A 24,962-nucleotide genomic window follows, 5' to 3' on the forward strand; every position below is an offset into this window, starting at 1 on the left:
GTGTAATTGCATAATCTTGTAGCCCACTACGAAGGGCGATTCTTTCATGCATGTCGTTTCAAGTCAGTGTCTTCAGACGCTGCTGTGCTCACCATGTAGGCTATTAGGAGCCTCACAGAGCTGTGTCTGTGCACTAAACGTGGGGACGCCTCTGCGTGGATCTGCAGCTCAGCCGCTGGATCCTCGTCGAGATGTTGCTTCATGTGGCGAGAAATGAGAAATAAACACGTCCACCGGCTGAGTGACGGCAGATTTATGCGCCCACAGAAATGAATAGAGGATTCATTATGGATGCATGTGTCCCAGAACTAATTATTAAATCTTGGTAATAAGATTATATATTTTTAAGCCCTCTCCCTCCTCCTCGACTCGCGTGTTTTTTTTTTCTTTCCCTCCTCTCCCTCCCTCCTGCAGATGTTGCCTCTCTGAGCACCTTATCAGGACCATTTACCTTTGCGGCTGTCTGCAGCCACAGCTCGTCACACAGTCACGCTGGCGTGGAGGGGGAACAGCGGAGGCAGATCATTCTGCTGATCCCAGCACCTTTGGTTATTAAGGGAAGCACCAGCACCTCCTTGATCGCTTCCCTCCTCCTTTTTTTTTTTGCCAATCGCCATCCCACGACAGCCTACCCGGAGGAAAGGAGTCGGGGAGGGGAAAGCGAGGACACACCCGCACATACTGTACCGGGTGTACACGGCGAGGATGCTGCAGACAACATGAGGTGAATATCATCGACTGCCCCACATTGGAATTTTTTTTTTGTTTTTAAGGAAGACACAAGAGCTGATTGTCGCAGCTGGTTATTCACCTCTGTGGTACCAGTGTCCAGCAGGAGCATCACATCAGATATGAAAAAGATGTCTGCAGGTATGTATGAAGATCCAGATAAAAGCAGCTCACCTATCAGCTCAGATTTGTAAAGTCTTGGCATGTTGCAGCAAATGATCTGCACCTCACTGGTGGTAATAGGCGATAAGCCTGCAGTTATGGATTTGTTGTGTAAGGATTTTATTCAGTAAAACTGTGCTCCCACTCTGAGTGTGCTGGAGATGATGCAGACAAGAGATACAGTTTTTCTCTTGGAACCTATTTCCTTCTGTGGATCAATTATTTATAGATGTTTTTGAATATTTCAGAGACGGGCACCATTTCAAGACTAAAATGCTCCAACAAAACTAAACTGAAGTCAGTTAATATGAAGCGTGTGTATGTGTGTGTTTGTTTGGCACGGCAGTAAAATCTTAAAAAGCGTCTCGTACATTTGTGTTTAGACTGCAGTGGTTTCCTATGATATTCTAGACAGGATGCTGTCTCTATGAATTTGGTGCCTGCTGCATTGCCATATTCATGCATGGCTTCACTGCAAAAAGGTAGTCCCATTCATTTCAGTGGATTCTGTCCATTGCACCAGATCAGTGTCCTAATTTATGAGCGTCTGTATGTTTTATATGCCAGTTCGCCCTCTGAGAATACCTGCATTAAGCAATTTATATGCAAGGCGGATGGCTTATTTGCATATTAATTTGCCCGAGTCAGGAGCAGGAGTGTCAGCCTCAAGTTTCCACGGGCTGATTCATTATTGCATCGATTGCCTTCTCATGACAGCATAACTTTACATAACTGGTATGAAATGTGTCGTTTCGGAGGGTGGCTTCTTTTTCATCTATTTATAGTCGTTTAAAGCAAATTCCTGTCGTCTCTGGACTGAGTGGCTGAAGTATTGAGTGCTGAATCATGTCTCCGGTTTACCTGACCTTGTTGTCTGTCTTTGCTTTATCTGTCCTGCATGCAGTCCGATCCTAGGTGACATCCTGTGGCCGTCAGGTCTTTACGGTGTTGAGCCCCCTCCCTCTCCTGGCCCCTGCCTGCAGTTCTCCAGGCTGCAGGACCCAGACTCACTGAAAAGTGCAGGACTCCTCCCCCTGCAGAATGACTGTTGCCACAGGCGACCCCTCTGACGAGGCGGCTGCGCACCCGGGGCACCCGCAGGACTACGACCCGGAGGCCGACCATGAGTGTTGCGAGAGGGTGGTCATCAACATCTCAGGGCTGCGCTTTGAAACTCAACTCAAAACCCTCTCCCAGTTCCCGGAGACTCTGCTGGGGGACCCCAAAAAGAGGATGCGCTACTTTGACCCGCTGAGGAATGAGTACTTTTTTGACAGGAACAGACCCAGCTTTGACGCCATATTGTATTATTACCAATCAGGGGGTCGGCTAAGAAGGCCGGTCAACGTCACCCTTGATATTTTCTCAGAGGAGATCCGCTTCTACGAGCTGGGCGACGAGGCCATCGAGATATTCAGAGAAGACGAGGGTTTCATCAAGGAGGAGGAGCGGCCTCTACCTGACAATGAGTTTCAGAGACAGGTGTGGCTGCTGTTCGAGTACCCCGAGAGCTCAGGTCCTGCTAGGATTATCGCCATAATCTCTGTCATGGTCATTCTGATATCTATTGTCAGTTTCTGCTTGGAGACCCTCCCCATTTTCCGCAATGACGAAGATGATATGCACAAGTCTCACTCGAAAGTCTATTCACCTGAGACCAACACCACAATCATCAGCTATACATCCACCTACTTCACCGACCCCTTCTTTATCCTGGAGACTCTCTGCATTATATGGTTCTCCTTTGAATTTCTAGTGCGCTTCTTCGCCTGCCCCAGCAAAGCAGGCTTTTTTGGTAATATAATGAACATTATTGATATTGTTGCTATCATCCCTTACTTCATCACGCTCGGCACAGAGCTCGCAGACAGGCCAGAGGATGGTCAAGCGGGTCAGCAAGCCATGTCCTTAGCCATTCTCAGGGTCATCCGCTTAGTACGAGTCTTCAGAATTTTCAAGCTCTCACGTCACTCCAAGGGGCTTCAGATTTTGGGTCAAACCCTGAAAGCCAGTATGAGAGAGCTCGGCCTGCTCATTTTCTTCCTCTTCATAGGAGTCATCCTCTTCTCAAGCGCCGTCTACTTTGCCGAAGCAGACGAGCCCGAGTCGCAGTTTGAAAGCATCCCAGATGCATTTTGGTGGGCGGTGGTGTCCATGACGACAGTCGGCTATGGTGATATGGTCCCAACTACGATTGGTGGCAAGATTGTGGGTTCCCTCTGTGCCATCGCAGGTGTGCTGACCATCGCCCTGCCCGTGCCTGTCATTGTGTCCAACTTCAACTACTTCTACCACCGTGAGACTGAAGGGGAGGAGCAGGCGCAGTACCTGCAGGTCAACGTGCCCAAAGCTGATTCAGCTGAGGAGCTGAAGAAGAGCCGGAGCGGCTCCACCATCAGTAAATCGGACTATATGGAGATCCAGGAGGCTGTGAACAACAGCAACGAGGACTTTCAGGAGGAGAACCTTAAGACGGCCAACTGCACGCTGGCCAACACAAACTATGTAAACATCACCAAAATGCTCACAGACGTGTAGTCGTCTGCTGCTTTCCTCCCTGTCACAGCGGGAAATGTGGAGCCGAGCAACCGGATGGGACAGGTGTACAGCCTCCCACCTCACGTGTGCTGGAAAAATCAAGGCAATAGAATTCAGGATGTTGATGATGATAGACAGTGAACAAGAAAAAAAAAAAATTACAAAGACCATCCGCTCACTCCTCGCTCATCCTGTCTTCACCCCTCACAACTTGCCCTTAAAACTCCTGAAAAACTGTCAGAGTGGAATTTAAAATTTTGCATTTCTGCATGGAGTTGGCTTTTATGTGTGTGTGTGGCTGTTTCAAAAAAAAAAAAAAAATTAATGATTAATGATGCCTAAAAAATTTCCCGCTCACAACAGTAGCCAACAGTAGTGCACAAAAAGAAAAAGGGAGAAACACAGCAAGAAAAAAAAACAAAGTATTGCTTTCGAAAAGAAAAAAAAAAAAAAGCAACACAACACAATCCCTGCTTTAGTCCCCCCGTCCCCTCATTTCCCAAGGCACACTGCTCTGCCATGCGCTTTCTGAAGAGCCCTACTCGCGCGCTACATATGCTGCTTCCTGGAGCCAATGAAACAAAACTGTCTTACGCTACACCATTTAGAAATAAGAGGATGTGTGAGCATAAAGCGAGCCCACTCCAGCGCTGATGTGGCCCGTGGGTGACTTGTGACGAGGTTGGTGGTTAAGTACACCACGTTATTTCAAGGGATGAATGACAGCCATCGGCGCTTAGCTTATGGTTCGACACCTTTTTTTCCCAGCAGACATCAGTATCTGATGAATGACTGAGAATGGCCTTGACTTTTCACTGCTTTGGTCTTACATGTACTGTATGTATTGCAATGCAAGCTTTCCCCCGTCCATTCACCCAAAACTGGTCTTACTGCAGAGCTTTGAGGACAACTTGAATGTTTCTTCTTGTTTTGTTTGTTTTTCACAGTTTCACACACAAACACGGTACTTATTCAAATAGATAGGTAGGTTAACTGTGATTTTACTGATAGCCTGTAGGTAGGTAGGTGCTGTTAGTAGTAAACATAGTAGATAAATTGCATGACATTTTTATCTGAATGAGAATTTCCACTTGTTTCTCGACTGCCACTTGCTTCATCACACCACTGTATATTTGTCTGTACACTGCCTTCTATACAAATCCACACTTTTAAAAAGGATGCCTGCAGGTAGCTGTTACAAGAACCTAAAGCTGTATGTTAGGGGATTTCTTAAGGAAAAACTATAAGGCCAAATCCTACACTTAAACAGGATGCGGTGTCCTCGTCGATATTAACATTCCATGTAGAAGTCATTGCGATAAAACTTTTGCCAGGTCGCTGTAAACAGCTGAGCTGTGATTTCAGGCGCACTCTACTTTTGGACATTAATCCCAGTTGCAGATGTGATACACTTGCAGCGCTGTCTTTTTCACGGGTTGTCACATGATTACGCCTTCATGATCAAAATAGCAACTTAAGGATTCATGTATAGAATAACGCTTCCCCCTCGAACTGCCTTTTTATCTGGGTTTACGCTAATCTCCTAGTGTTGCATGACCTCAAAAACATTCCTAGAAGCATGCATTTAAGATAAAAGAAGAAGCCAGACAAAAAGAATTATTACAATAGATATACTTATTTCTTATATATAAATATATATATAAATATATGTATACAGACAGGACACATATACAGTACACATATACTTTTATCAGAGAATTAAAGAACTTAAAATAGCGATGTTTAAGAGAAAGCGAGAGCCTTTCCACAATGCGCAGATCATTGCCATGTTTTTATTTTTAATGGTAATTGCTGTAAGCACAGTTTCTATGTTCTCCTGTTTCAGAGCCTGCTGAGAGTGCCAAAGACACACTCTTACTAGCCACCTAAAAAGCATTTTATTTACTAGTGAGTTTCCCAGCAAACCTGACACACGTTTAGATCCAAAAAGTTTGCTTCGCTCAGTATAAAGATGCCTTCTGTGAACGATAGTTTGAAAGGCAGGGGCGTTGTTTCGAAACTGTGTCATCCCCAACCAGAGTCTCTTATCAGACAGATTTTTATTGGCATTGAATTGGTCAGAATTTAAATGGAGTCTGGCCATCCTCTGAGAAGTCTTTGATGCCAGAAACTCAATCTGTCTTTTAAAAGTTGGCATCAAATGTGAATTAGGTTCTGATTCTAGGATTGTGTCCAGCTGAGATTTATCCACCGTCCGCTCAACACTGCCAAGGTAACAGTCAAAGGCAGTAACGTCAATATGGGAAGTGATAATTAGCAGCAGTGTAGCAGATACTGGCTAACCTAGGGGTCCTCTGACTTCTCTCCTGAGGCTCTTACCTTTCTTTGTCTCTTCACGGATGTCTTAGGTAATTAGAGAGGTGATGGATTAGGAGAAGGTCCGTAGCAAGAAACTGTCGAAATGAATTCTGTCATGCCAGGATGTACATCTTTATTCTTAGGGTTTCATTCTGCTCACTACAGTCTTTAACCTGCAGTAGCACGATGTTTTTACACCATCGCTGCCAACGTGTGCTCAGGATGCCTTGTCCAACTGCCTGACATGAGGCTTCTGAAGTCTTCTCTCTGTCCAGACCTGTGTATGCTTTCACGTACCCTGAAAGGGTTTTTAGAGAATTTTAGTAAATTAACAGGAGCAGTGTATATGCGTTGCTTTCCCAGGAGTAGCATGAAGGTGGATCTAGATGTTAAAATGGTCTGTAACTGGAGGTAGGACCTGATTAAATAGTTGTTTAGCAATATTACCATAATTCTTTGGAGGAGGGGTCGTCTGTGTGTGGAGGGCATAGATGTTTTATTTTTTTTTTAAAGAAAGAATGAACCATAAGACCTCCACAGTCCAACCAAGATCTTATTGATCATCAGTTGAGTATTGTTGTGGGTGTGTTGATGCACAGCTATGTAGGAGTTGTCTGTGCATGTGTGTGTGTGTGTGTGAGAGAGAGAGAGAGAGAGAGAGAGAGAGAGAGAAAGAGTGTGTGTGAGAGAGAGAGAAAGAGAGAGAACCACTGATTGTCAGTGTCTTAGCCTGGTTGTACAGCTGCATTTATGCAACAGCCATTTGCATATATCTGTATATGTGAAAAGAGAAACACTCACAGTCTGACCAAAAATATTTGTCTATGCATGCAGATGCATTGTATCCTATTGTCTTCATTGCATTTTTTGGCCATATATTTATGATAAATGTTGCAGATACATTCAACATTTATCTGTTGTGTTGGAAATTGGGCACGTCACTGTACCTCAGCCAAATTCACTGTAGCAACTCATACACTGGAGTTCAATGCAAGATGCAGCCCAATCGCCAGAATCAGTCGGAATTGTATGTTTCTGCGGATCACAGATACGCAACATTTGTACATTATGATGTAGTGGATATGATAAGAGTTAAGGGGTTTTTTATGTGTCAACAGCACTGTGGTTAACATGTGGTTATGTTTAGACAGAAAAAACGCTTGGTGATGGTTAGGTAAAGATCATGCATGGCTTAAAACACCCAGTTATAGTGGCACAATTGCAGCTTGAAATGCGCCAATGTCTTACTAAAAAACACCAGTTTTTTTTGGCCCAGTTAATGCTAAAAATGCAGCATGTCTTACCAAAACATGCCTGGTTTTGGTGGCACACTAGTGGCTGAAAATGTGCCAATGTCTCCCCAAATAACACTTGGTTTGGGTGGCACAGTTGCAGGTAGAAATGCCATCAATGTCTCAGTAAAAAATACATGATTTTGATGGCACCATTGTGGCTGAAAATGCCCAAATGTCTCGCTGAAAAACACCCTGGTTTTGTTGTTTGTTGGTCTTGAACAGTGGTCTGCAGAGGTCTGCAGATTGGCAGCTGTCTCGCTTATATTGTACATTTCTGCAGACCACATATATGTAACATTTATTCATTATGATGTAGTGGATAAACCAAAAGTTAAGGGTTTTAAATGAGTGGTTATGTTTAGGCACAAAACCCATTTGGTGATGGTTAGGAAAAGATCATGTTTGGCTTTAAAACACCCCGTTTTGGTGGCACAATCACGGCTGGAAATAGTGCTGATGTCTCACTAAAAAGCACCCAGTTTTGGCGGTGCTATTGTGGCTGAAAATGCGCTAATGTCTTGCCCCATAACACCCAGTTTTGGTGGCACAACCATGGTTGGAAATGCTGCTGATGTCTCACTAAAAAACACTAGACTTTGGTTGCCCAATCGTGGCTGAATATGTGCCATGTCTCACTAAAAAAACACCTGGTTTTGTTTCTTGTTGGTCTTGATCAGTTGTCTGCAGTGGTCTTCAGCTTGGCAGCTTTTCCACCAAAAACACCTGGTTTTGGTGTCACTAAATTTGGCAAATGTGTCACTAAAAATCCCCGGTTTTGATTGTTGATCTGGAACAGTGGTCTGCAGCAGTCTGCAGCTTGACAGCTGTCTTGCGTATATTTTACGCCCTCCACCATCCCCTCCACCTCCTGATGATAAAGTCAACTCCTATACTATGTCACTTTAGAAACACTGATATGAAACAGACAAATGTAACATATTTGTGGTTTGCAGAAACGCACAATGCCATCATTTCCTTCTGGCGACTGGGCTGCTAGGTGTCGGAATATCAACAGTTATTTCAGCTTAAAGCACAAAGACGAGAAGAATCATCCTCATGTGTAAACCTGCAGATTTAATCTGTAAAATGTTTTTATTCAGTGGAAACAAAGTCAATGAAAATAATGTATTGCTTTATAGGGTGCACCACAGCCTCTAAAAAACTTTAAAAAGAAAAAAAAAAGTCATCTCTCACCCGCTGAGGGACCCACCAGCAAATCCACTCCATGAGAAGGGTGCCCAACAGTGACTACACTGAGAAATCTATGCAGAGAATGGTTATTAGCTGGTAGTTGAGAAGGTTTAAGTACAGATATTATTTTTTATTTTTTATCCGGCACCAATCGCACGTCGATCCTGAGAGCTGACAGCTCATCTGAAACGAACCTATCAGGCAGAAGAGAAACACTTTGCAATATTCTGCTGCTGTACGTCAAACACTCACACGTTGGCTGAATGTGAATATGATCTTTCTGAACTTTTGTTTGTTTGAGCTGCGACGTCAGCTCTTTGAGAGACAAGGCTCCGACACAACAAAAACAAGCAGCTCATACATATGGGAAACAAGATGATCAATATGCAATCCGTATGCATGTGTGTGTTTGAGGACGGACGTTTTTTTCTTTTTTGGTTTGAGCCCCAGAGCCTGATAGTGTGGCATCCACTGAAACAATATGTACAGTTGTTCACCCCCCCCCCCCTCCCTCCCTCCCTACCACCCCCCATCCTCCCTCATATCATAGAGGCCTGAAAACATCCATCAACATTGGTACAGTGGATAATGGATTTTCTTTCTATGAAATGAAATGTGAGAGAATAATGTAAATAATAACCAATGGATGATGGAGCAAAAACCATGTACTATAATACTGTATGTGAAGTCTGGATTTAAAATTGTAGTATTATCTGCACTTTACAAGACAAAAAGGACAATCAAAACAAGAATGGACAAGAAAAACATGTGAAATTAAAAATGCATATAATCCTTCCAAATGCTCATAACCCTGACAAAGTAATATCAATAATGAAGCCAATAATAATTCAACTGAACATTGTGGTCGGTGTGTTTCTTCTGTGTCGCCTCTTTGCTTAAAAATAATGTGATTTTCGCTGCTGCTGCAAATATGTGAGAGGTGTTTTTTTGCCAATGTTTCTCCAGCCTTCTTCCCTCACATCACATTGTTCACGAGGTATTTAGTCAGCAAATGATTTGAGGAGCTAATTTTAGCCCGTGAGCGTCTGCGCTGATGCAAAATGCCATGAATCGATCAGAGGCCTCTTTGTTGTTATTCTTAGGACATCCAGCGTCTTTGTAGCCCGCGGGCAGCGCGGAGGACATTTTCAAACGCCTCCCGGTATCTTCAGCTTCTTCCTCCCTTTAAGTGCACGGTATATGCTCCCTGCAGTTAAAAGAGAGAGCAGGGTGTTGCTATTAATAGCCGTTTTGTTGGAGAAAGAGATAGGAGCAGGAGGAGGATGAGCATGAACGTGAGCAGAGGAGGAGACAGAGAGAGAAGGGTGGAAAGGAGATGGCAGAGGAGGAGAAATTCTTAAAGAAATCCATCATGGTGAACTTTTGGCGATGGCGTAGTCCTGACATCCATGTGTAACAAGACACAACAGCAGAAAATGACATGTAGTCAGTGTTTTTTTTTTGTCTTATAGGTGTGTTGTGTCTTTAAGATCTGTATGTTCAGCCTCTGCAATTTAAGGTGACACAAGCAGACAAGGGCGGAGGTTTAGTTTCAACGTTGGGGGGATGCATATGAGACACTGGGAAGTTCTTCAGGAAATTTTGAGTGTCAAATGCTTTATTTCCTGCGTTCTGGGGAATATTCAAGGTGTAGATGTCTTTTATTTCACCAAAATAAAAGACATCTGCTGCTTTTCATGATTTTATTGGGGGGTACAAATGCACGTCTCCTGCATCCCTCCCTTAAATCTCCCCCTGCCTTTGCAAGCAGATGTAACACACGCTGATATATGTACATCTATACCTGCACAGTTTTTCCCAGCTAGCTGCCGTCACGTCTCGTGCTACCTGCTATCTTTAGTCCAGCGTGTGGTTTAACTACAGCTCTGCATTGCGAGCGGCGAACACTTGGGGCCTCGGTGCTGTAGCTACATCTCTGCTGTAGTCATTAGTCTTGCTTTGATCCAGCGATGCAGTGCAGCACTCTGCAGCTCGCTCTGCTGAAACCAGGGCAAACAGGGAGAGGGAGGCAGGCGGGATGGAGCAGCCCAGCCAAGGACACAGGCGGCGGGAACATGGGCCTGCTGCAGGTGGCCGTTGCTGCCTGTTGTTGTTGTTAGGGAAGGAGTGTGTGTGTGTGTGTGTGTGTGTGTGTTGTTTGTCAGAGATGGTAGCATGCCCACAGGAGCACGGTTGAGCAGTCATACAGGCTTGCTCTGTGCTTACCAGCTTGTAATTAGGAGCCAAGCGCTGTGGGACCTGCTGCTAATCCAACAGGGCTGCCCTGGCACCGGACCACACCCCGTTATTAGGAGCTGTTCATCTTTTCACACTCATTAACTCACCGCCCTGATATCAGTCATCAGCCCTGCAGCCAGTCTGCTGAGTTTAATGGCTGCTGGTTTAGCATACTGTAGCAGTCGCTGGTTTGTAGTTGTTTGGCTTGAAGTGAAGATTAAAATAATGGAGATGGATGCTCAGTTTTACTTGGCACCTTGTTTGTGCAGTGATGAGGAAAAATGAAGAAAGCATCACTGCCCTCTAGGGGTGTTGCTGCAGTAATGACACATCAGTTTCTCAGAGCAGAGTTAGACTAAAGAAAGCTTATTGTGGGGGGAAAAGTATTCAGAGTCTTTAAAGGTATACTATGCAGGGTTTTCTGTATAGACTCTCACAGAAGTAATCCCTTTTAATCATCACTTATGTCCCACTGGAGGTGTGAGGTGGTGTATTTTCCTGCCCTCTGCCTGGATTTTCTTGTTTTCTTCTTATTTTCTGTGTTCAAGATTTTTATGATCGTGTATAGCCACAGTGCTCGGGTGAGACGAGGACTTTATAAAAAGGTAGTGACCAGGTGCCAGATCATAGGCAGCAGGCATCAAAGAGAGAGGTGCCAATATGCCAAAAGCAAATATGGTGAGGCAAAATGCCAAATGACAGTGACTCTTACAAACAGTTACCAACGATCATGCATAGTATACCTTTAATAGGTGAAAGTACCAATACATTCATATAAAAATACTCAATTATAAGTAAAAGTTCTGCATTCAAAATCTTACTAAAGTAAAGTATTATCGAGAAAATCTAAGGTACTCCAATTAACAAAAGCTCTCATTATGCAGAATAATGACCCCTGTGAGTAATACATTATTATTAGATTGTTCACACTGATGTATCAGTGTGTAAGTGGCATTTTACTGCTATAGGTGGTGGAGGTAGTTTAAGTACTTCATATATAATTCAGTAGTTTTGTCCAGTGGTCTCCAACCGAGGGGTCAACCCCTCTCTAAAGGGTCAGATTATAAATCTGACCATTGTGTGATGATCATTGGGAAAGGAAAGACGTTCTGTGACACTAATCTGTATTAATTTTTTTCACTTTTCTCAAATCGTTGCTTCTTTTGTGAACTATCGGACAGTTTTATACTCATAGATTAATGAAATGTGTCAAGGGGCTCCAACTAGGCACTGCTGTTTTTGAAAGGGGCCACAAGATAGGTTGGGAATTACTGGTTTAATCCTTAAAGGTGTACCATGCAGGAACTGTTGGTTACTGTGTGTAAACAGTATCACCAGTGAAAGTGAAAACCAACCCCAGATTCATTTTGGAACAAGCTTTTTCTTTGTTTTCACCTTTCAACACATTCTCACTCCCAACTCATCAAATACTGATGCTTGGTCAGAGGCTCTACACATCAAAGTATGACACACTAGGTACCTCACCAGAGTCAATTTTTGATGCTCAGGGCTGGTATGTCGATTTATGCTTGTTACGTGCATCATGTCTTTTCAAAGTAAGCTTCCATTTTCACTGGAAATGTAGAGTTACACATGTATGTAAAAAACTATTGGAGTTAGGTTTCATTCCTCAGGTTTAGGCAACAAAAGCAAGTGGTCAGGTTAAAAAACTCCCATCATGGTTCGGCTTAAACCAACAAGTCTATTTGTTACTAACATATTGTGATGTCATGTGACATATGTCCCTAGTGCAGCATGCTACATATACTAGCACATTTTGTTATTTAAGTAACTTGTTTGACTTTGGGTTTCACACAGGACACAAACAACAAGCTCACGGGTGAAAATCCAGAGTTTGTTTGACTCATCCACCCCAGACTGTCTTGCTCTTTATGCTACTGCAGTGGCTTGGAGTGTCAAAGCATGCCGCCACCTAGTGCACCTCATACCGTTGCTAAAGGGTGCCTCAGTGCGTCAGTATCTGACGCCGAGGGCCACTGACCAAGCGTCTGCATTTGACAAGTTAGAAGTGAGACCAGGTTGGTTTTTCAGCACTGTGTCCGCAGTCTTTGTACCTTCTGTTTTGATGGTTGCTGCTCACGGTCTGGCACTCAGTCACTACCTTTAATAAAGTCCCAACTTCATCTGCAAGCTGTGTCCAGAAATGTCCTGAACACAGAAAATAAGATAATACAGGCTGAGGGCAGAGACTCTGCAGATAAATACAACACCACACACTTCTAGTGGGTTATAAGTGATGATTGAAGGGGATTACTTTGGTGTGAGCCTATTTGCTGGTTTTTGTTTGTTTCTTTCTTTTTTTAAGGAAAATCCTGCATAGTATACATTTAACAATGTGAAGCTTAGTCTTTTTTTTTACGCAAGATTTTGAATTCTTTTTTAAAACTGAGAATAAGGTATAGGAAAGATGATAGAAATTATTTACACCTAAGATCTTAAATTGAAAAGTAACTATTAGCTGCAGATGTCAAATAAATGTACTGGAGTAAAGAGCACAGAATTTTACACTGAAAACGAATTATTTAACGTATATAGTAACATGCAATTAAATGACTCCACTTAAGTATAGTTACTTCGTTACTGTACTTGAATACTTGGGTTACCGTCCACTGCTGCTTGAAATAAAAGAACCATCAGGATATGTTCTGTACACTCTGCAGGTTTCTGGTGGTCTAATCAGTAATTGAGTCTCTGTTAGTGGTGAGATAAGTAATAGTAGTGTTGGGTTTCCAGACATAATGGGACCATGCCCACGCCTGCTCCATCCACAGTCATATGGAGGATCAATACACTCATATAGTGAGACGGCCTCGTTTAGTGGGCTGGGTTCAGGTCAGCCAACCGTACATCCCATCTCACACAGAGGATGGTGAACCTGTGAGAGCACACAGTGACCAGATGATCCTGAGCTCACAAGCACACACAAAACCAGGAGACATGAGGTTATATGAAACACCAGACCAGTATGGTAACTGGAGAAAATCCTCTTTTACATAATGACAATAAACAAAGCGTGGAGAGGTCACAGGGAAACCAGTGATTATCAGGTCGCAGAGCTCTGTAAGCGTCACTACCAGGTGTCAGTGTGTGCTACATGATGACTCTGACCTGAGGTTTGGAGGTGCTGATAAACACTGAGAACCATTTTTGTGGGAGAAGTGACTTATGTAATGGAGTAATGGAAGCAGGATTGGTGATCCTGTGTCATCTGAGGTGACGACATATGGAGTCTAACGGAGGAAGTTCATGTTTAGGAGCCCCAAGCTGTTTGTGCCGCGAGGTTAGAGGGTTAGTGTGGAGAGATTTATGAATGAAAAACAACAAATCCCTGCAAGCTTAAAATTCAGGACGTCTAAATGTGGAGCAGGGCACTGCTTTTGAATTAAATTTTTGAAAGGGTTGATAAGTTGTAATATCTGTATCCAATTTGAAGCCAGAGCCAGGAGACACTTAGCTTAGCTTAGCATAAAGACTGGTAACAGGGGGAAGCAGCTAGCTAGCTTAAGTCTCTGCTAGTTGCTGCCAAGAAATAGTCCAACACCCCAATGAAACCGTAACTTTAGTGCACAGTCACACATGAACAAATACAGGCAAGTGACCATCGCTTGCTGAGGTGATATTTGTGTTGAATGTTGGCAGTGCTGGGTGTGACCCAACAAAGGGATTGTTAGCTAGCTAATTTTGCTAGCTAATTTGAGCTAGCTTGCTAATAAATACCAGTCTTAAGTTCCATACCTGTCTCCTGACTGACTGCCAGCCACACAGCATCTCTCATATGGGGCAGTTTGTATTTTTCATGTCCAATATTTCACATTATCGACTGGTTAAACATGGTAACAGCCAGTATCTCCTCCACACATACTCCTTTGCTTTTGGTTGAGGCTGCGAATTAGCGGTTAATGTTCAGCAAAGTTGAACTCCACGTGATGCAAAGATGCTAATTTGCTTTGCTGCCATAAGCAAATGTTTTATATACCCCTTTGCTTGCATCGAATGGAAGCGAACGGGAGGCAAATATTCACTGGTGCTAATTTTGCTCATGTGTGGCTGTACCTTTACACTTTGGTTTTATAGTACATAGTGAACAAACAAGAGATTAGACGTGTTGGTAGACGAATTTATCACATTTGGACAGAGCCAGGCTCGCTGTCTCCCATTTCTTACAGTCATGCCAAGCTAAGCTAACGGGCTAATGCCTCCAGCTTCATGTTTAAAGTAGGCCTACATACATGAGAGTGGTATTAATCTTGTCATCTAACTCAAATAATTATATTTCCCAAAGTATGATGGGTTATTAAGTGTTTTAATGTATTACCAACATTTGGAACTGCATCATTACCAAATGTCAATCATCGTATTGTCATATCACTCATAACTCAGTGTTCCTCAAATGAGGATGCTTGTATTCCTCGGGGTGTGTTGGAGTATTGCAGGGGGTACGTGAATTATTATTATTATTTTAATGTTAATTTAAAAAAAATATCAGTCATGCAATATTCTTAAAATATTTATCTAACTAAATTGCAAGTGCAGCTTATCAAAAAGATGCAGTTTATTGTTACCACAGTGCTATCTTAGTGTTATCTCATGATGACGATGATGATGGTGCAGTGCTGTATCGTACCTCTTAACTTAATATATTTGTTTCTGCAATTTTTAAATGTATTATTATAATTAATTTATAATCATTATAAATAATAATATAAGTAATTAAATTTATTTATATTTATCTTGTAATTTTTTTAAAAAAAGACCAAAACTGTTTTTTGCTGGTCAGGGCATACTGAAAAATATTTTAGTGGGAGAACATTATAGAAAAACCAATGTCATAACTGATCTGGAAACCAATTAACCAATAATAAAGCCATTAATTACAACTTAGTCAAGATTTAAGAGTGTTATTTAACTTTAATTTAATTATTTCAGGTTCATTTTGCATTTTATTTTACATTTAAATGCCAGTGTGGTCACAGGAACCACCACATTGTGTGTTTAAAGTGAGCCTTGGTCAAGAATGCAGCACGGAAAAATGGCATCAAAACACCACACACCATGAACATAAAACATTCATGAACAGAGGCGATGCAGTGTACGTTTATGAGACCTGAGAGGAGACGTGAAAGCTGCTGAAAACATCAAAGGAACAGTTTATGTTCATCAGCTCTCCGTTTTATTTAAATTGTGTGATATTTATGTGTAATTATGATGGATTAAAACAACAATTTAATTGTTAAACTATACAGCCATTGAACTTGCTTTCAACCCACTGTGTGGTCAAATGAGTGCAGTAAATCTTTGATCGGGATCATTTGATCATTTGACTTAAGGTGAAAACTGCATCCTTGCTGCTGGCTACATCTGGCAGACGCCTTTCCCAACATGCCGGCCAGGGAAAGAATGTCAGAGGCTTTAAATATCCTGTGTGAGTTAATATTTTATCAACATCTCAGTCCCAGGGCCTCTCCACTTCTACATCCAGCTTCCAACCCTGAGACTGTGCACATACGGAGCAGGAGCGCTGCATTTGGTTTAACTTCCCTCCACCTTCCTCTACCGTCTCCACGTGTGCTGATTGTGTTGCAAATAATTTGGCTTCTTACTGCTTATCAGTCCAGTAATGCATGTTTCTTTTATGGAGAACATTATCACGGCTGATATGAAACACAGTCTTATCAGAGCGATTAGAGCAGAGAGAAATCATTTGGAGAAAATTAAATCTTGATGAAACGAGGACATTCAAATGTGCTTGATAAGCAGTCCAATTTAAAATGGCAAATCAGCTCAGCAGCAGAAGGAAGGCAGCATTTCCTTGTGTGTGTGTATGTGTGTGTGTGTGTGTGTGTGTGTGTGTGTGTGAGGGGGGTGTTATGGTGAATGTGTCCCACTGCGCTCACGAAGCTTATTCATTATGTATGCAATGATCTCTTGATGAAGAGAGGGCCTCTTGCCTCAACCAAAGCGTCGTCATCACTGTGTGGATGACGCTGTTTGTGTTCCTTTGCTCAAATTTGCCACAAAGATAGAAGACCAGCTGTGCCTGTGTGTGTTTATGGATGTGTGTGTCGAATTCTTTGTGGGTTGAGAGGAAAAGCCTCATCAGGCAGCACCTTCAGGCTCATCCCTCAAAGGCGTAATGTGTAAGATATGACCAGAAATTGAGTCTAAAACATTAAAAAATGAAGTAATATTGTCAATAGAATGCAAAGAACAGTTTTTATGTTAACTTATGTTAATGTGATATTATGTCAAAGATGTCTTTGTATTGTGTTTCAGCAATATCTACTGAAATGAGCATGCTAACCAGCTAGCCCCGGCCCGTACTGTCTCGTAATACCACTTATACCTCAAAAGGTGATAGTGAGAGAAAAGGTGCATTTCCAAGCACCCCTTTTTATGCACATTTTCAATTTGTGTATAAAAAGACCAGAATGGAAACAACAAAAATGTAAAAAAAAAAAGAAAAACAAAGTTGTATCAAAATATTGCAAAAAAGTTTCTACACTCAGAGGCAGAGAAAAGTTGGTGATTCAATGAAGGATAAATTCAGCTAAACAACGGAAACAGATTCAGCGAATAAATGATGACATACAGTCAGTATGTAGCATCATTTCATAGGCCACTGCAAGCTCTCTTCAACAACATCCACTGTTTTCCTTTGTTGAGATTTGACTGGCACTATTTTAACTGCGTCATCTCATTGCACCCTCTTTTGCAGTTGCACCTGACTCGAGAATTACCGCCACCTACTGCTTAACTCCATGACCCAGCCCCCTATATTATCATAACACTAGTGGATGGAAAAGCACATAACTTTGAATTTTCTTTTTAATTTAATGTTCTCATCTGGTTAAAATTTTTGCTGCATTTGGATGGAAAACCAACTACTGGTGCGTCCACTCTGCCCTCAGTCCAACATGAAAGGACAGCAAAGTTATGTCCAGTGTTAGTTTTCGTTGTTTTGAGATACCTGCAATCTCTTCTGACAAAAAGTTCAGCAATCTTTTTATGAACTAGACTTCATCTTCTGTAGCTGACAATCTGAGGTCTGAAATCCTTGATACTGGTGTGGTTAGGTCAGCCATTTTAGGCAGGTATACTGCTACACTAAGCTAGCTAAGTTGAACTAGTTTGCACTCTTACTGTTAGTCATTCCTTTAAGTCTCAATCCAGCCGTTGGTAAAAACCAAAGCATGTCCAGAGCCAGATAATCTGAGGTCCAAAAACCAAAAAGCACAGACAGTGCGACTAATGAAAACAAAAACTGCCTTGAAAAACCTGTAAACTATAGGCCATCACGTGAAGATTTTAAGATAGCAGTGCTATTTTCACCGATTCAGAGTTTCAGCAGTTTGGTTGAATTTTGCAATCTCGCTCTGCTGTTAGTTAGAAGTTGGCTTGCAGGTGAAATGCTGCCCCCCATTAGTTTGGAGCATGTGGTCAGGTATTACATATGTCACCTTTTCAGGATAACTGGTTAAAGCTACTCTTACCTTTCTTGCATTTCACACAGCACTTAGAAAAAATTTGAACATCTACAACTCCCACCTCCCTCCAAAGTCCCATCCCCCTCCTCCTGCAACTCCACCTCCCTCCAAAGGCCTACTCCCCCCTCCTCCATTACATCCTCATTACGTCTATGATAGACATAGGCGTTGGCAGACAGACAGGACGCTCGGCCAATCATTGCATTTGGTCCGAATGCAATGATTGGTTGGAGTTTTCTTAGAACCATATGAGAATGGTATAATTATGAGTTTGTATCTCTGGTGGAATTCACTTACATTTAGTGTGCCATCAGCTTATTAATAGCATTTCAACCTAAACAAAGAAAAGCGTAAAATTTCCAGAAAGGTAAATGTTGCTTTAATTGCAACTTTAATATTATTCTTATAGTTTTGGTCATCAGTCATTTATAGTAACATCATACTCACATCATTGATTTGTGGAATTTGGGATCTTTGATAAAAGAAGTCAGACAGACCACATTTTGAATTTACCTGCAGGTTATCTTAACTTATTTGGAAGAGAAAATAAAGGTCAATGGTAAAACTAATACCTAAAATAAACTATCTAAACATTAATTTACATACCAGTCAAACTATAGCCTATCAAACATGCTGTAGCTGAGTGCACTAACAGTTTTCATGTGCTATGATGGATTATTGCCCAAATTTTGGGTGTGGATACTTTGAGAATTACCTGTCAAAAAGTAGTATAGGTAATCTGGATTAACTGTCATCTTGTTTACAACCTATATGATCACCTCACTGCTCATATCTGGCCTCATTTCTTCCTTGAGCACAATATAATTTTAACCAGTGAAAGTATGTCCAACACTGCAAAAATCTACAAACTACAAAAAGACCTGAGTTGTTGCATTTTTTAAGTTACTTGGGGCAGGGGAACAAGCTGATGTATAAACAGAACACTGACATATGATCGCTTCATAAAGCTGGTGAAAGTGTTAGCAAACAATTGTCATGTACACATCAAGCAGATAATGAGCAACATTAGCATTCACAAATGTAAATCCAGTATTCACTCTCCTTTTAGCTCTGTTTTTGGTCTCCACCAACTCCTGAGGTAAATATCTGGCGCTTTAGCTGCTAAATGCTCGCCTGTGTTCACCAGCTAGTTGCTAACTGTTGCCGCTGGAAACAAGGTTGATAAGAGCAATGAGACTGAACCAATACAGTAAAGTTTCAGGCTGCAAAACCAAAACAATGGGCCGAAAGACACTAAAACTCCTCCATGTCATTACGTGCCGCTCCTTTTACATTACACGTATCCAGTTAATATTGTTGCAGCTTGAACTGCAGTGCAGCTAAATATTTTCTGTGCTGCTTCAGCCTAAAATAAAATAATAAAAAGTGAACGTCTGTGTCATGATGTAAGAAACTGGAGCTGGTTGCCTGCTGACATAATGGGGTTCCTGGGTGGAGCGTAGATGTCAGGTGCAAGCAGCAGGGAGGAGAGATAGTGAGGGAGGTTTAGCAGCTTGCCTTCATTTATTATTCATGCTTGATCAAAGAGAGTGATGCAGTAGAAACCTCTCGGAGGTGAACAAAGCCTTTGGAAGAAATTGTGTTATTTCTGTCACAGTTTGTTCCTCTGTCCCTCCGCTTCAACCACATGCTTCATTCCCCAGACCGCCCCATTGTCATTTATCTTCCATCCACAAGATGTCCTCAGACTTTTCTTCTGTTCCCATCACCTGATGGCCACACTCACCTACACATCTGGAGCACATTCAGTCTGAAAACGGTGTGCACACTTTTGCTGCGGTATCTGGGTTGAATAACATGTCCCCTTGAAACCATCTGAAACTGTGCAGCAGACTTTGAGGTACGTTGCACACAGTTTGGTGGGTGTCTCAGAGGTGTTACCCAATCAGTAGCGATGTGTAAATAAACTAGGGATATCAGCAGTTAACTGTTAATCGGTTAACTGCTGAGGATAATTTTGATTGGTTACACATGTAGGTTGAAAGATTAATTTGGCTGCTCTACAGTTTACTGCACTGCGCACCACCCAGGTCCGGTGGGAGGTAGCAGCACCGCTCGAGTATGTTCGGGCCTTAACACTCGTATCACCGTCCTGACCAAACAGTGTTGCGGTGAAAATATGATGGCCACCACCACCACCATGGTCTGCCCCCGGGTCACTCAGGTGAGTAAGCTGCTCAATTTTGAGCCACAAACCCCCTTCAGCATTGTTAACAGTGTTATCACTGTTAGCCCCGTTAACACCGCTAGCAGTGTCAGCAAGGCTAACGTTAGTGGTGCTAACATATTTACCAATGCTAAAAGGGTTTTCCTGCTCAAAATAAAGTTGGGCGACCTGCACTATAAATGCCAGGCCATCCATGACACAAAATTTTAATGTCGACACAAATGCCCTGGATTGTCAACATGATACAAAAACTTTATGTTCACTTGACACCCCAATTTTTTTTTTTTAATGTTAAATTCAACAATATTTGAGTTTTGAGTGGATTTGTACTAAAATTGATCAAGGTGATTTTGCCTAATTAGTTTAGGGCCAATAAACAACACTATCATTGTGCACTTAATATATTTCATATATTTTTTTATTAGATTTTGTTTCATATATATATATTTTTATAGTTCAATTAAATTATATAATAGTTGTAAAATGTGTAATGTTTTTATATTTATATGGCATAGACAGAAATGCTCAAACAACAAAAAAGATATGTTAAACTGACATAAAACTTCTATCAGACAAGGGTCATGTGACACATTTATTTAGTGTCTGTACTTCATACTTTTATGTTACCGTATTGTGCTAAACTAAAAGTTTTGAGTGCAAGCTGTTTCCGAAAGAATTTAAGTTGAGTGAGCGAATTGGGTTTTACAGTGTGGGGAAGACCGGAGGGTGGCACCATGTTTCCACGGCGTAATCGGCAGTAATCACCCAATGAGCAGTACCACTAGCTAGCTCCCATCTAACTTGGGTGGTGCACAGTGCAGAGCGGTCAGCTGACTTGTGGAGACCGGAGGGTGGGCACTGTGTTTTGCATGCTAACACGTCACGTCACGTTACAGGTTAATGGGTGTTGGTCTATCTAAAGCAAAATTAACCAAAACGGATACTGCTAATTTAAACCTGGCCACATTAAAGGGCAGTTTGTTTGCGTCACACAACAGGGTTCAAGGCACTACTGTTTCCATTGAAGTAAACGTTTTCCCTCGGTTGGCCACTTCTGTCATCCACTCTGCCTGGTCCTCTACAACCACCTCTTCACCTACCTGCGTCACCCAATCACCCATCTGCTCCCTGATCCCTCTGATTAGACTCAGCGCCACAAGTATCAGCCCCAGTCCTTTGTTTCTTGTCAGTTCGACATCATTGCAATGCAGTTTACTGTTACCTGCCTGTCAGATCTACTGCTTTATTTGGACTCCGTAAGCATATCTATGATAAATCCCACAGTTCATCCCGCTGCCTCCTCAACCATCTGCATTTGGGTCCAATCCCTGTTGTCCCACACACCAGCCGTGACAATATCATGTATGCTATCACTACTTATTTCAAACACAATAAAACAATACATGATGTTCACACAGGAACACAGTGAGAATATCTCTTCTTATCAATAAACCACCATTAACCCATTTATTTTTTTATCAGACTCCCGCTAAAGAAAGGTGCCATCACCTCTGCAGTCTTAAAGATTTATAGCTGCTCTGTTCTCCCCAAGCAGCGAACCATCCAGCTACAGTATGCCAACAAAGGCTGACATTGTTCCACTGGATAAGAAGATACCCAGTGTTCTGAGTTGAATACCTGTCCGTCTGTCCCCAGTAACATGACAGCAACCAGGGCTTTTTCAGCACCTTTGAGACACACTTGCCGGCCGGGGTATCTAATTCCTGCACATGCAAACACATCGAGGCTACACAAGGCAACCAGAGCCCTCACGAGGATTCAGCACAAGGGTTTGGAGCAGAAATATTTTATAAGCCAAGAAGAAATGTTGTTCCAGGACAGTATACCAGCAGCAGGGAACGGCATGATGGGTACTGTGTGGGTTTTAAAGCTGCACTCTGGTGATGAGGCATACGTTGGCCTCAGTTATACAAGGCAGTGCGTCATGTGGGAGATAGATGCTGAATGTTAATTAGATTAGGGGTGAACACTTATTATTTACAGTTACATTATTACAGTCTCACAATTATTAGTTTACTGTGTTTGTATTGAATGACTGTTGGATAATGGTCTGTCCATGACTGCAACCACAAATAGGGTACCATTGAAATATGCTATCATGCTTAAGGTCACTGACCAGAGTAAAAAAAAAGACTATGGCCCACTCCACACTTGCACAAGTATTTTTTTTAGGTAAGAGGCAAACTCTGAGGCTGAAAAATTAAGCCAATCCAGAAGTGCCAAAAAATGCAGTTCATCAAACGGCCACTTGAGGCTGGCTCCAAAAGCGAGTTCGACTCCATAGACCACCATGTTTAAATGCTTAACTCTACAGTTAAAATAAGCATGTGAACAGCCTGGTACAAAACACGGTTTTGATCTCTATAGCTTATTTCAACTTTCCTGACAGTTTTACAGGAGGTGAATCTTCTTATAACTTACCCATTTACATTTTATTAAGGCTTAAATTTGCGCGTATTCAAGGGCGGGGCCGCTTGAGTGACAGACATTGCTACAGTCTATGAGTCAAATCCATCCCTTGCTCCTCCGCAGCTCCACCCTTTCACCAAAATATGGTCACTTCTGGCTTCAACATAGGAAGCTAGCAGCAGCTGAAATGTTGAACTCAAGGCTTCAAAACAGTAGTCCACAAACCAACAGGTGATGTCACAGTGGTTATGTCCATAATTTTATACAGTCTATGGTTTTAGGTCACAGGAAACTGACCTTCCAGGGTGAGGATTTTCAGAAACTCAGTATTCAGTGTTGATGTGTTGGACCGAGAAAACTATTTTTGGCTTGTGATGTCAGAGTTATCTCCTTTGTGAGACGTTACAGATGAGGTGACATTTCATGGAATGGTTGATGTGACCAAAACAGTGTTGGCTCCAAATGTTGCTAACTAGACTTTCAACATGTTGCCACATTAATGAACGGTCACTCTTCCACTATATTGAGCAATGGAGATGTCAGAATGAGCTACGGAGGTCACTGCTCCAGGCAATCTTCTGGTAATAGCTTTTTTCAGGTTTCTGATTGGCTGACGTCATCGTCTTCATTGCATGATTGACCAACATGGCTTCAGGGTTAGGTTTATATTGCTGCCTCTTGATTTGGAATGCTCTTGACAGTGGTTTGTGTTTTCATTTGGTTAGAAAAAAATTTAAAACATTGCTTGTGCGGACGTGATTTTTCTTTTGAGAATGGAGGAAAAATGCTGTGTGGTTTACTAAGAGTTTATGGTCATGTAAGCAGTCATATGAAGCTGCACTTCAAGGTGCAACAATGTTTAGAGCTAAATGCTAACGTCAGCATGCTAACATGCTCAAAATGGTGATGCTAGCATGCTGATGTTTAGCAGGTATAATCAAGCTTCCAAGAACAGCACCAGACTTTGACGCCAATTTTACATAGTGGCCAAACAGTGGAATTATAACCATGTGGGTCCATCACTTGATGCCACTGGGCCCAAAGACTTCTTCCCATAGACTTAAATTGTGAAAGAGACACCTGTGAATCACTGGGTACATCTTTTTTAGAGTAACCCCTGCGACATGGATAGTTTTTCTGTTGGGATTTGATCCATAAAGTCCGTTAACATTTCAGCTGCTCGGCTGCTGCTAGTCTCATGTGGGCTTGCTTGATGGGCGCAAAATTAATTGTGACCCATGTAATAGCTGTTAAGAACCAATCAGGAGCAAAATTTGTCTGAAACCAAAGTGATGGACTGACCAATTCAGTTCAATTCAATTTTCTTTATAAAGCCCAGTATCACAATTTGCCTCAGGGGGCTTTACAGCATACGACATCCCTCTGTGCTTTGACCTTCACAGTGAATAAGGAAAAACTACTCAGCAAAAAAATATTGGTAGAAACCTCAGGTAGCGTTACTGAGGAGGGATCCCTCTTCCAGGACGGACAGACGTGGGATAGATGTTGTGTGTACAGAACAGATCAACATACCAACATTGTTGTCCCCAGAGCCTCACTACTAGAGTGGCTAAAAGTCATAGCAGACAAATTTGTACCACCAAATCCAATAATCATCACAAAGTAAAATAAATGAAGTTCTGTCTTTGTGATGACTCAACTCCAAAACATGTCATTCTTTCTAATGCTTTGTGTCCATTTAAGCTGTCAGTCCCCACTGACTTTTAACAAAGCCTAAATGGACAGGAGAGTGGGCAGAGAGGTGAACGCACACGCAGAAGAACTGGCGTGTGACCAGTGACTCCTACGCACAAGTGTGAAATATGATAGAGAGCCAAGCAAGAGCACCTGGCAGGCGCACGGACAGGTTCAGGACTTTACTAGCGATGAGAAAAATGAGCCCACTGCTGCACAAACAGAAGTTCACTTTAGATTCTGGCTTGTTACACTGACAGGAGGGGACAGATGGACAGACAGCCAGGTGAAGAGAGCAGCGTTTCTATTCAGAGATGACAAAGAACTGAAAGGTTTCAAGTGACATCTACTGTCCTCGTGTGAAGGTTGTGTGGATTGTGTTGCTGTTAATGCATCATTACAGTATTGCAGCATGTTAATGACCAAAAAGGGGGTTGCATGTTTCCTGTACAGACGCTGAAAGAACATGATGTGAGCAGGGAGCTGGGTAGCACCCCCAGAAATTTTTCATCAGGGTGGCCAGATGGGGCCTCTCAAAAGTTTTGAGGTGCCACATCAAACCAAAAGCCATAACTAAATTTCAGGTATTGGCTTAGCTGAGAACTATGTCAATACGTAGAGTTAAGAAATTGTGTGCTGTACTTTGGTTTCTTATTTCATGGATAACTTGCA

General features: G+C 42.2%; 1 protein-coding gene across 2 annotated transcripts; it reads left to right on the forward strand.

Moving 5' to 3' along the window:
• The first annotated feature begins 207 nt into the window (after positions 1-207).
• Positions 208-8,164, forward strand: LOC117257241 (potassium voltage-gated channel subfamily A member 2). 2 transcript variants are annotated; one of them, XM_078170128.1, is made up of 2 exons: positions 208-724; positions 1,796-8,164. In XM_078170128.1, exon 2 carries the CDS (start codon positions 1,933-1,935, stop codon positions 3,427-3,429), a length of 1,497 nt encoding a protein of 498 aa, XP_078026254.1. In that variant the 5' UTR covers positions 208-724; positions 1,796-1,932; the 3' UTR covers positions 3,430-8,164. The 2 variants fall into 2 exon arrangements, with proteins under 2 accessions (XP_078026254.1, XP_033483159.1); XM_033627268.2 differs by having other exon boundaries at positions 209-870.
• Positions 8,165-24,962: the final 16,798 nt, after the last annotated feature.

Source organism: Epinephelus lanceolatus, chromosome 1, assembly GCF_041903045.1.
Source record: "Epinephelus lanceolatus isolate andai-2023 chromosome 1, ASM4190304v1, whole genome shotgun sequence".
Taxonomy (NCBI): Eukaryota; Metazoa; Chordata; class Actinopteri; order Perciformes; family Serranidae; genus Epinephelus; species Epinephelus lanceolatus.